A 13751-nucleotide genomic window follows, 5' to 3' on the forward strand; every position below is an offset into this window, starting at 1 on the left:
TAGACATCTGACCCCCATAAGGATTCCAATATTGGAAAGGTTGTCCAATGTAATTTTATCAGCCAAAGGAACTCCCTTTTCTTCCAGGAATTTGGCTGTTGTTCCTAGACAATCTACATACAGATCTGTTGGGAATCTATCTACGACCAGTGCTTGTACCTTTCGTACATAACCTCCTAATCATACTTTGGGTCGTACTACCCTGAAAGCTCGGGCTCCTGAGTCAGTCAGGAATCCTGCTATGTTTATTCATGTCTCCTTTACAGGTGTAAGTTTCAGTGTATCTACCAATTCCTTTGATATAAAGGTCAGTTGGGACCCTTGATCAAATAATCCACGTACAGTGGCCTTGTTCTCTCCATTTCTAATGATCAATCGTGCAGTAGGTAGAGCTGATTTATGATTTGACCTTGTTGAGAAGACACTTATGTCAGGTAACACAGTACAAAGCTGTACTGAAGTGGTAATTCCTTCCTCCTCCTTTGGTTTGGCAGACCTTGTTCTTGACTCCCCACAAAGTGCTGTATGGTGTTGACCCTTATGGCACCCATTGCAGGTGCGTAATTGAGATGTACAGGTGTCGGGATTATGTGCCCTTATACACTTGGTACATCTATTTAACTCCTTGAGTCGTTTTATGCGTGTAGCACAATCAGGGTAAAGTTTGCAATAGTATATGGAATGTGATTGTCCACAGAACACACATGGTCTCCAGACGTTAACAGCATCTTGAGGAGTCACCGGTTTGGGTAATTCGTTAACTGTAGGTTTGGAGGGACCAACTGCGTATGTGCCCACTCTGCCTTGTGTCCTTTTTGTGGAGGGGGAAGTTGTTTTAGCTTTGTTTGGAGTGCTGTTTGTACTCTGTTGTTTACTGTTAGTAGTAGACGAAGGTTTAGATGTTGCTTTTCCATCTGGGTTAACTCTTTGTCGTTCTATGATGGTGTGCAACCATTCTTTTATCTCTGTTACTGTTAATGATGACTTACTGTAGAGTACAAACAACTTATCCAGTATGTCATTGGGTATTTTGTGTGTCATATGGACTTGTATTATCCAGTCTGACTCAACCAAGTTCACTTTATTTTTAAGTGCCTTGAGCAAGGACTCTAGCTCCAATCTGAAGGCTTGGAGTGAGACTGCTGTATTATTTGGAGGTTTAATCTCTAACAGTTTCTGTGTTAGAATTCTGATGGTGCTTTCTGGTTTAGCGTAATTATCTTTCAGGAGCTGTACGGCATTGTCATAATCGTCATCTGTGTGATTCAGATTACAGACCACCTGAAATGCTTCATCTTTCAAGACACTCTGTAAATACGTAAACTTTGTCGTCTTTGGTACATTGGCATTAGAATCCACAGAATCGACAAATTTGCTCCAGAAACCGTCCCAACTCTCGTCCTCTGTACCAGAAAAAGTTGGGAGACTGAGTGATGGCAATTTGACTTCTGGTGCTGTCAGGTTCTGGGTAGTTGTGGCTGCAATATTGGTACTGGCCTTATGGGCGTATATCATATCATCAAAGTGTTGCAACCTTGCAAACATTGCATCCTCATAATCAGAGTTTTCTTGTAGTATGTCGTTCATTGAATCTTCATCAATATTGGTAACGTTAAGTAAATCTTGATATTTTATCATTTGTTGCAACACATGGTGATATTTGTTCTGTGCAAGCTTAAGATAGCTTTCCAGTGCTGCATAATTAACTGGAGTTTGTTGACTCAAGTCTTCACATTTGTCAATCTGCCGTGCTAAATGACCCTTCAATGCTGTGAGGGTTAATTTTATATTTTTGACACTAGACATCTTGGAAGTACTTGCTAGTCGTGTAGGACTAGTGTCAGGACTATTTCTGGCACTTGACTTAGTGGAGCCACTAGTTTCCGAACTAGAGCTACTTATCATTTATTTAAATATACACTATATAATCATACACACTATAATTTGAATGGTAAGCCTGCATCAATGCTGGTATTCCGCAAGTTAGCCCTTCTTTATCACTCTTGGTTGGTACAGAGACACAGGTTAACACTCAAAGGTGAAATGATTATAGTTATAGTTATAGTAATATGTTGACAACACAACTCGGGTTGTCTTAAATACTGCATAAAAATATGTACTTGCTAGGTTGTAATATATGTTCAACTCTAGACAAGTGTAAAATTCTTACCCTTACACCAGGTTAGCACAATAAATTAGACTAGGTTGCTGTACAACACCAGCCTAAAATGTCCTACCCTTGTGCAAGAATTAGTTGTAAATAATGTGGTATGCAGTAACTGTTAAAGTAATGGCAGTAATGGTGCAATATTAAAGTAATGTTTATAAAACCTATAACTACAAAACATTTATAAGTAACTTATAAGTAAAGTAGCCTCTTATCAACCTCTTGTAATGAAAAAAGCACAATTGTTCCTTTGGTACAGGCCTCAGAACAATAATAGTGCTTGTTGTAAGTTCAGTTTGCTATGAGATTGAAAAGTTAGGCTAGAAAAAATGCAAAAATATAGCAGTGTCTTCCTGCTATAATTTGTGTAGGTAATATTGCACTAATGTTATGTATATCAGATCTAGGTTCGAAGGACCAAACAATATGGGGAAAAACTCCAGGCAGCTATTCTCTTTTTAAATTGACTTTAATAAGATAAAGTTCTGTCTTATTTATTTTCTTAGTAAGTAAGAATTAATTGAGTGAACTGTATGTACTTGATTAAACTGCCTGAAATTATCTCACACTGTTGGGGGGACAATTTGTAGCTTAAACCACTTTGAGATGGCTCCTTCTTAAACTACCAACTGTTTACCCTTGATTATAATTATTATACCACATATGGTGGTCCACCTTATTATTATATCATACCACATATGGTGGTCTAATCTACTAGTAATAATTACTAATTATGAATACTAATACTACTATAACAAAAGAGGGCTTAGCTGTTCCTGTAGTAGGGGCCTTGCTAAGGCTGTGTAATGTAGTATCAAGATGGGTGTGGCCCTGTGCCTCTTTGTAATGGCGGCTGGTGGGAGGTCTACAAGGCTTGGCATCCAGCTAGGTACATTATGTGTAAAGTTCAACTATACTCAGCTTCTTGCTGCTCCAAGTCACAATTTACCTGTATGGGATACAAGGAGTTAATAACAGTTACCTAAATATATCTAATACAGGTGTGACATGGTATATGAGGGTGTGTTACGGCCCTACTGGGACGCAACCAGGTTCTTCTCTGATGGTAGTAGAGTTTGGGAATCCGGCCCCAAGTTAGTAGAGGCTTTCAAGGGGTGTGTTCCATAACGCAAGTTAAATTAAAGGGGGAGGGATACAAATGTTCCAGTTTTTCTGATATATTTACCACCACCATATATAAATAAATAACCGTCATCCACGGGGATTATAACTACACAATTATGTACAGGTTCGTCTTCCTCCGAAGACACTGGATGCTCCACAGTGCTCACTCTGGGTAGCCCTGGTTCCTTCTTCCGTGGCCCACAATGAATCCACTATGACTCTGACGAATCTACCCTGGCCACAGGCCAGCCAAATCACAGTCCCACTGGGTGCTTCGTCGTGGAGGCCTCCAACCACAATCCAGCCTGTAGTTGGCAGGTACCGATCAGCTCCGCTGTGTAGGCCACTCCACGACCGGTACTAGGGTTGTGAGCCCTAGGCAGGAGCCTCGTGTGACCCGCTGATCACTCTCCTCACTAAGCACCACAGTGGCTAGTCTCTTCCACCAGCCAGCCCTGGATAAGGCGATTCCCGACCCTGCCACGCCTCAGGCAGGCTATTACACTCTCAACAGAGTTTGTCCAGGGGTGGCTCACAGCTTCTTCAAAGCAGACTCGTGAAGAGACCTTGGCTGCCTTGGGTAGACTGATCCATCGTCCAACACAGCAGTCCCAGGTCGACTCTGCAATCAGATACGCCATTAATAATGGGACGCTCTAGGGAACCTCACTTACACGCTTAGACACAAACGTTCACCTCTCCACTCCATAGATGGCGTTGCTGTCTAAGCGCCACCTCACCAGAGGTCAGCAGCGGCTATTCCACGAGCCAACTAAGACAGGCATCCAGCACCTGTTGCCGGTAATATCCTGTCCTCACTAGATGGCGTCGTCCATTTGGAGTGTGTTTCGGGAGCGGACTCACAGATGGCGTTGTCGTCACTGCTCCATGCTCCGAAGCTGGACTCGGGTCCTTAACAGGGTGTAATCTGGGGTACACGTACTTCGTTGTTGGGTTATTCCTATATTATAGTCGCCTACCCCATTGAATCAAAAATGTGCACAAAATTGATATACAATACTTGGTAAGACGGATACGGTCGGTGCTGTGATGTTGATAGGCTGTGTTGCTGGTTGTTGACACGTAATTTGGGTGGGTGTCTAGTTGGTTTAACCAGCTTTGAAGCCTTGTACAGCGTGGGGCTGTGTTTGTTGTTGTGGTGAGTCTCTGTCGGCCTGGTTCCACTTCTCAAGTAATTTTACATTAACAAGGAAATCAAGCTACATTTTGGTGTTAGTAATTATATTCAGTCTTGTTGATTACTTTTTTGTTAAATTTAAATACAAGACTGTTGTATAAACAATATTAAATATTGTAAATATACGTGTTGTTTATGACGTCACGGGATCTCCCATTTTCTTTCCTAAAGGGGAAAACGAAAAAGGGGATACTATGTTATGTGTGTGTGTGTCTGTCGGATTCCGACAGATATGATAGAGCCCAATAGGCTCAGGAACCTGTACACCTGTTGATTGACGTTTGAGAGGCGGGACCAAAGAGCCCGAGCTCAACCCCCGCAAGCACAAGTAAGTAAGTAATTATCAAAAGAAGGCACCAAACCGGGAAGGCTATGTAGCACCATCAAATACGCAAAATAATCAGAGGGTGCTAAATATCACTAAGGATGCCAATACGAGAACAAAAACGCATAAGGCGAACGATATCAAAAGTATCCGAGTCACCAAGAATTCTATCGAGGGACAGGTGACTGCGAGGGGCGGTCGGAAAGCAAGACACACGCTCGTCCTGGAAGTCAGGACATTCAAGAAGGAAATGCACGACTGTAAGAGGGACAATGCAACTAGGACAATAAGGGGCACGGCGGCGCTCCATCAAGTGACCATGGGTTAAGCGAGTATGGCCAATACGCAACCTCGCCAGAGCTGTTTCCCACCTCCGGTTACGGTGGAAGGAGGACGGCCACGAGGAAACGCGACATTTAAGAGTACGTAACTTGTTACCAGTAACAGACAACCAAGAAGCCTGCCAACGGGTAACGACTGAGGAATGGATAACCGGGTAAAAGTCGGAATACGGAATGCCTTTACGAGAGATGGGACAAGAGCGGACAGCTTCCTTGGCGGCAGCATCCGCACGCTCATTTAAAGACACACCAATATGGCTGGGAACCCAACAAAACTCAACCGACTTAAATTTACTGTGAACGAGAAACAGCCAATGCTGGATCTCGACAACTACTGGATGAACCGGATTAAAGGACCCGAGAGCCATGAGGGCACTACGAGAGCCAACAACAACTACAAAGGAAGACTGACAACGAGAAAGCAGGAGACGAAGAACATAGAGAATAGCATAAAGTTCCGCTGTAAAGATGCTAGTCTCCGGAGGCAAGCGACACATATAAGTGCGATCAGGAAAAACAACAGAGTAGCCAACACCGTCCGCTGACTTAGACCCATCGGTGAAGACAGAAACGGGAGTGAGAAGAAAAGTGCTCGAGGAAAAGGCGTTTTAGAACCGTAGGAGGGGTAAAAGCTTTAGAGATACGGGTCAAGGATGTACAAAACCGCGGAAGAGGGACCCTCCACGGGGGCAAAGAAGGAACAACACGAGGAGAAACATCAGAAATACGAACGGAAAGAGAATCCTGTAGGCGAGATAACCGGACAGAAAGAGGGAGGTGGTGAAGAGGAACAGGAACCGCAGGAGGGGTAAAAGTTAAAGCACGACAGAGGCGAGAGGAAGGATGTTGCAAGGACCGCGCAAGATAGCGAAGACAGTAGCGATCACGGCGGTCCTGGAGAGACAGGAAGCCAGTGTCAACATACAAGCTAAGGATGGGAGTCGAACGAAAGGCACCAGAACTGAGGCACAACCCAGTATGGTGCAAAGCATCAAGACGGCGAAGAGTAGAAGGAGAAGCAGACGAGTAAGCAGGACAACCATAATCGAGCTTAGACAGGACGAGAGAGGAATGTAAAGCAAGGAGAGTGCGCCTATCTGCCCCCCAAGAAGTATGGGACAAGACCCGAAGGAGGGTAAGGGCCTTCGAGCACTCAACACGGAGGTAAGAGATATGGGGAGACCAAGACAAACGAGTGTCAAGGTATAATCCCAAAAGCTTCGCGGAATCTTTGTATTCAAGGGGATGACCATAAAGTGACAAAGAGGGACGAAGAACAACCCGTTTCCGCGTAAAAGTCATAGCACAAGTCTTAGAAATAGCGCTCTTCCTCTCCTCGTCCTTCCCGCCTTCCTCAGACTCACAACCGTTTCCGGGCCTTGGACCCTGATGCGCCCACTGCCCCCTCCTCTGTTCCTTTGGGTTCTCTCCCGAAGGATCCTCCTCCTGGTCCTCTGTCCTGGGTTCCCCTTCCTTCTACCCGGTCTGTCGTGTCTCCTGTGTCTTCTTCCTCGTCCCCCTCCGATCCTCCTTCCCATCCTCTTCCTCCATCTATCGGCTCTCCCCACCGCCTGTCGGTGCGGGCGGATGTCCATCGCTCTCCTAGCGGCCGTCGTGTGTGCTCTCGTTCGGCTTCTCCTGTTGAGACACTGGAATCCGTTGCCCGGTACGTAGTTGCTGGGACACCGGTCTCTTTAAGTCAGAAGCGCGTAAGCCTGGCTCCTCTCCTTCCTCTTCCCCGGCGGGTAAGAAGGCTTCGCTTTCTTCCTCAGCTCCTACGTCTGGTTCTGTTGCTCCTTCCCCTCCCGTTTCAGTGATTGCGTCCCCTGTTCCTGCTACGGAGGTTTCTTTGGCCCCTGCTTCCCTTTCGGTTGCTGCTCTTGCTGGGGTGCGCTCCCCTCTTTCTACTCCCCCTCTTCCTGCTGCTGTCCTTGACTGCTCCTCTCCGTTGTCACCTCCTCTTCCTCCTCCTCCTCCTCCTCCAGACCCCGCCCACCCACCTCTGATCTGTTTCTCCCATTTCCTTCCCTCCGTCTTTGCTCAGTTTACCCATGCCCCCTAACCCTAACTTTGCTGACCCTGATCCCGACCCTGATATTCTTTAACGTGCTCTGTTGCTCTTTCGCCTTGGTTTCTTCCTTGTTCTCTGGTTTTGTCCTTTCTCTTCTCGTCGTTGTCCATTCTTCAATGGAACGTTCGAGATTATTACGCCAATTTCCTCGAACTCCAACTTCTGATTTCGCGGTTTTCGCTCCTTTGTGTCTGTCTCCAGGAGCCAATGCTTGGTGCTCGTCCTGGTCGTTTTCGTGGCGTTTCTTTTCCTTTCTCTCCCCCCCCCCCAGCCATTGCTGGGGCTTCTAATTCTTCTGCTCTCTTGATTCGTGCAGATGTTCCCTTTGTTCCTTTACTTTTTCCTTCGCCTCTCCATTGTTCTGCTGCTCGTATCTTTGTGGGGAAATGGTACACAGTTTGTTCTATTTATCTCCCCCCGAGTGTCCCGCTCTCTCTTCCTGATTTGAAACACCTCCTAGACTCCTTGCCGGAGCCTGTGCTCTTGCTGGGTGACTTCAATTGTCGTCATTCTCTTTGGGGTAACGTTCTGACGAATACCCGGGGTCGCCTCCTTGAGCCGTTTCTCCTCTCTTCTTCCCTGTCTCTTCTGAATTCTGGTGAGCCCACTCATTTGGACTCTCGGACTCGCACCCTTTCTTGTCTTGATCTTTCTCTCTGCTCTTCTTCTCTTTACTTAGATTTCACGTGGCAGGTTCTTGATGACCTCCATGGAAGTGATCATTTCCCCATCCTTGTTTCCTTTTTCTCTTTTCGCCCTTCCCTCTCTTTCCCTAGGTGGCAGTTTTCTAAGGCAGACTGGACCCTATTTACCCTCAGTGCTGCTCTCTCTGACCTCTCCCTTCTGCCTCTCTCTCGCGGTCTCCTCCTTTTTCATGACACTGTCTTCAACGCTGCCCTCCGCTCTATTCCTCGCTCTTCCTCTCGGGGTCCACGGAAGTGCGTTCCCTGGTGGAATGCGGACTGTGCTCGGGCTGTCCGCTGTAAGCGTGCAGCCTGGAAGAGGCACCGCCGTAGGCAGACGACCGATTCTTTTCTTTTCTATCGGAAAGCGAGTGCGGTGGCCCGTAGGGCCATCCGTACGGCTAAACGTGAATGTTGGGCATCTTATGTCTCAACAATTACGTCCGAAACCCCTCTGGCCCAGATCTGGAAGCGTATCCGCAAGATAGCGGGTAAGTTCGTCCCCGATGTTTCACCGGTCCTTCACCTCCATGATACTCTTGTGGCGGACCCGTTGCAGGTCGCCTTCCGAACTGGGTTCCCACTTTTCTTCTGTTAGCTCTGGTCTTCATCTTCCCCAATCTTTCCTTCTTCGTAAACCTGTCCTTGAGTCTCGTCCTTTAGATTTCTGCACTCATCTTCAGCTTCCCTATAATGATCCCTTCTCTCTCTCTGAACTTCGTTTTGCCCTGGCCCTCTGCGGTTCTACGGCGGGGGGCTCCGATGTTATTCATTATGAGATGCTTCGCCATCTCCCTCCGAGCACGTCTCAGTATTTACTGAGTCTGTATAATCGGATCTGGGAGTCGTCGTCAGTCCCTGAGGACTGGCTCGATGCCGTTGTCCTCCCTGTTCGCAAACCGGGGTCTCTGGGTACTTCCCCTAAGGACTTTCGCCCTATTGCTCTCACAAGTTGTGTCTGCAAACTCTTTTAACGTATGGTTAACGTTCGTCTGATGTGGTTCCTGGAACACCATCACCTCCTCTCCCCTTCTCAATTTGGTTTCCACAAGTGCCGCAGCACGACAGATGTCCTGGTGAACTTGGAGGTCTATATTCGTACTGCTTTTCCTGCGAAGACCTACGTTGTTGCCGTCCTTTTTGACCTGGAAAAGGCTTACGACACCACTTGGCGTTATCATATCCTATCTCAACTTCATTCTTTTGGCCTTCGTGGTCATCTCCCTCTCTTTCTCCGCAACTTCCTCTCTCGTCGTTCCTTTCGGGTGCGCCTTGGTACCGCTCTCTCTCCATCTTTTCAGCAATACGAAGGTGTGCCCTAGGGTAGTGTTCTGAGTAGTACTCTTTTTCTGGTTGCCCTCAATGGTCTTCTTTCCTCTCTTCCTTCTGGTGTCTTCTCCGCTCTCTATGTCGATGATCTTACCGTTTGTTGTCAGGGTGATGATTCGCCTCTCCTTCGACACCGGCTTCAACTTGCAATTGATGCCGTGTCGTCTTGGGCCACAGATCATGGATTCAAGTTCTCTATTTCTAAGACTTGTGCTATGACTTTTACGCGGAAACGGGTTGTTCTTCGTCCCTCTTTGTCACTTTATGGTCATCCCCTTGAATACAAAGATTCCGCGAAGCTTTTGGGATTATTCCTTGACACTCGTTTGTCTTGGTCTCCCCATATCTCTTACCTCCGTGTTGAGTGCTCTAAGGCCCTTACCCTCCTTCGGGTCTTGTCCCATACTTCTTGGGGGGCAGATAGGCGCACTCTCCTTGCTTTACATTCCTCTCTCGTCCTGTCTAAGCTCGATTATGGTTGTCCTGCTTACTCGTCTGCTTCTCCTTCTACTCTTCGCCGTCTTGATGCTTTGCACCATACTGGGTTGCGCCTCAGTTCTGGTGCCTTTCGTTCGACTCCCATCCTTAGCTTGTATGTTGACACTGGCTTCCTGTCTCTCCAGGACCGCCGTGATCGCTACTGTCTTCGCTATCTTGCGCGGTCCTTGCAACATCCTTCCTCTCGCCTCTGTCGTGCTTTAACTTTTACCCCTCCTGCGGTTCCTGTTCCTCTTCACCACCTCCCTCTTTCTGTCCGGTTATCTCGCCTACAGGATTCTCTTTCCGTTCGTATTTCTGATGTTTCTCCTCGTGTTGTTCCTTCTTTGCCCCCGTGGAGGGTCCCTCTTCCGCGGTTTTGTACATCCTTGACCCGTATCTCTAAAGCTTTTACCCCTCCTACGGTTCTAAAACGCCTTTTCCTCGAGCACTTTTCTTCTCACTCCCGTTTCTGTCTTCACCGATGGGTCTAAGTCAGCGGACGGTGTTGGCTACTCTGTTGTTTTTGAGATGAGAGTGAGTGCACTCTCCTCTTCATGACAGTGAGAGCACTCTCCACCATCATGACAGTGAGAGCATTCACCCCACCATGCGAGTAAGAGCACCCACCCAACCATGAGAGTGAGAACACTCACCCCACCATGAGAGTGAGAGCACTCTTCCCACCAAGAGAGTGAGATCTCTCTCCCCACCATGTGAGTGAGAGCACTCACTCCACCATGAGAGTGAGAGGCCCCTCCGCACCATGAGAGTGAGAGCACTCTCTACACCATGAGAGTGAGAGCACTGTCTCCACCATGAGAGTGAGAACACTCACCCCAACCTTGAAAGTGAGAGCACACTCCCCACCATGAGAGTGAGAGCACTCTCTTCACCATGAGAGTGAGAGCACTCACTCCAATCTTGAGAGTGAGAGCACTCACCCCACAATGTGAGTGAGAGCACTCTCTCCACCATGAGAGTGAGAGCACTCTCCTCACCATAAAAGTGAGAGCACTCACCCCATAATGAGAGTGAGAGCCCCCTCCCCACCGTGAGAGTGAGAGCACTCACCCCACTATTAGAGTCAGTGCACTCACCCCACAATGAGAGTGAGAGCACTCACCCCACCATTAGTAAGAGCACTCACCCAACCATGAGAGTGAGAACACTCCCCCCACCATGAGAGTGAGAGCCCCTCCCCAACATGAGAGTGAGAGCACTCACCCCACCATGAGAGTTAGAGCACACACACCACCATGAGAGTGAGAGCACTCACCCCACCATGAGAGTGAGAGCACTCACCCAACCATGAGAGTGAGAGCACTCACCCCACCATGAGAGTGAGAGCCCCCTCTCCACCATGAGAGTGAGAGCACTCACCCCACAATGAGAGTGAGAGCCCCCTCCCCACCATGAGAGTGAGAGCACTCACCCCACCATGAGTGAGAGCACTCACCCCACCATGAGAGTGAGAGCACTCTCCCCACCATGAAAGTGAGAGCACTCACCCCATAATGAGAGTGAGAGCCCCCTCCCCACCGTGAGAGTGAGAGCACTCACCCCACTATTAGAGTCAGTGCACTCACCCCACAATGAGAGTGAGAACACTCACCCCACTATGAGTGAGAGCACTCACCCAACCATGAGAGTGAGAACACTCCCCCCACCATGAGAGTGAGAGCCCCTCCCCAACATGAGAGTGAGAGCACTCACCCCACTATGAGAGTTAGAGCACTCACACCACCATGATAGTGAGAGCACTCACCCCACCATGAGAGTGAGAGCACTCACACCTCCATGAGAGTGAGAGCACTCACCCCACCATGAGAGTGAGAGCCCCCTCCCCACCATGAGAGTGAGAGCACTCACCCCACAATGAGAGTGAGAGCCCCCTCCCCACCATGAGATTGAGAGCACTCACCCCACCATGAGTGAGAGCACTCACCCAACCATGAGAGTGAGAGCACTCCCCCCACCATGAGAGTGAGAGCCCCTCCCCAACATGAGAGTGAGAGCACTCACCCCACCATGAGAGTTAGAGCACTCACGCCCCCATGAGAGTGAGAGCACTCACCCCACCATGAGAGTGAGAGCACTCACCCCACCATGCGAGTGAGACCCCTCTCACCACCATGAGAGTGAGAGCACTCTCCCCACAATGAGAGTGAGAGCCCCCTCCCCACCATGAGAGTGAGAGCACTCACCCCACCATGAGAGTGAGAGCACTCACCCCACCATGAGAGTGAGAGCACTCACCCCACCATGAGAGTGAGATCACTCACCCTACCATGAGAGTCAGAGACCCCTCCCCACCATGAGAGTGCGAGCACTCACCCCATGAGTGATAGTACTCAACCCAGCATGAGAGTGAGAGCACACTCCCTACCATGAGAGTGAGAGCACTCTCCCCACCATGAGAGTGAGAGCACTCACCCCAACATGTGAGTGAGAGCACTCACTCCACCATGAGAGTGAGAGCCCCCTCCCCACCATGAGAGTGAGAGCACTCACCCCACCATGAAAGTGAGAGTACTCTCCCCACAATGAGAGAGAGAACACTCACCCCACCATGAGAGTGAGAGCACTCTCCCGATCGTTTGAATGAAAGCACTCTCCCAGCTATGAGAGAAAGAACACTCACCCCACCATGAAAGTGAGAGCACTCACCCCCTCGAGAGTGAGAGCACTCTCCCCACTATGAGAGTGAGAGCTCTCTCCCCACCAAGGGAGTGAGAGCACTCACCCCACCATGTGAGTGAGAGCACTGTCCCCACCATTAGAGTGAGAGCCCCCTCCTCACCATGAGAGTGAGAGCACTCACCCCACCATGAGAGTGAGAGTACTCTCCCCACAATGAGAGTGAGAGTACTCTCCCCACAATGAGAGAGAGAACACTCACCCCACTATGAAAGTGAGAGCACTGTCCCCACCATGAGAGTGAAAACACTAACCCAATCATAAGAGTGAGAGCACTCTCCTCACCTTGAGAGTGAGAGCACTCACACCACCATGAAAGTGAGAGCACTCTCCCCACCATGAGAGTTAGAGCACTCTCCCTTTCATGAGAATGAGAGCACTCTCCCCTTCATGAGAGTGAGAGCACTCTCCCCACCATGAGAGTGAGAGCACTCTCCCCTTCATGAGAGTGAGTACACTCTCCCCTTCATGACAGTGAGAGCACTCTCCCCCATCATGACAGTGAGAGCACTCACCCCACCATGAGTGTGAGCACTCTCCCTACCATGAGAGTGAGAGCACTCACCCCACTATGCGAGTGAGAGAACTTTCCCCACTGTTATAAATAATTGTGTGGTGGGCTTGCTATGGGGAACTGGTACTATTAAGGGGTAAGGGTAGTAGAAGACAGAGTATCAAAATATGGGAGAGCTAAAAGGCCCGGCCCCCAAAATAAACTATCCACAGTAATAATACCTTGCTACTAGACCATATATGTCAGTCTAAGGGTTGATCAATGCACTCCCACACAGGAAGAAGGGATACTCCTATAATTCATGTACTTATTTATTAACCCCTTAACAACCCCCCATATACACTCACACCAATAACAATAATAATAATAACTTTACCACACTACCTTACGTTAAAAGCCTTGGTCCACATAAACAGGATACAAGGGTTTACACTGAGCACAAGCTAGGGTAAAGCTCTACTATTGAATAACTTGAAGTTAGAGTCAGCTTAGGGTAGGGGACCACGTGGTTCCAATGGGACCCCCTTTTGAATAACTAGTAATATAAACCCTAAAAACACCTACTACACATAGAATAGACTACTCTACACATAGAACATAAGCATGCCAGAAATTGAGTAATGTACACAGTATATACTTAGCTTGAACAAGACACAGAAATAAGGAAACGAGGAGGAAGGATAGGAGGTTCCTTTCACCACAGCCAGCAACCAGAGAAGATGGAGTCTCAGTCTCCTTCCCCACAGTTGCCGGGAGACTGCTCAACTAATCGTACCACAGCCCTATACCAAGTTTACTCAGGTTTACTTTACAAATGATTA

At 48.2% G+C, this 13751-nt stretch overlaps 1 protein-coding gene across 1 annotated transcript; it reads right to left on the reverse strand.

Moving 5' to 3' along the window:
- Nucleotides 1–249: 249 nt before the first annotated feature.
- On the reverse strand, nucleotides 250–1806 carry LOC138365464 (uncharacterized). Its single transcript, XM_069325779.1, has one exon. It carries the CDS (start codon nucleotides 1804–1806, stop codon nucleotides 250–252), a length of 1557 nt encoding a protein of 518 aa, XP_069181880.1.
- Nucleotides 1807–13751: the final 11945 nt, after the last annotated feature.

This window comes from Procambarus clarkii, chromosome 16, assembly GCF_040958095.1.
Source record: "Procambarus clarkii isolate CNS0578487 chromosome 16, FALCON_Pclarkii_2.0, whole genome shotgun sequence".
NCBI lineage: Eukaryota > Metazoa > Arthropoda > Malacostraca > Decapoda > Cambaridae > Procambarus > Procambarus clarkii.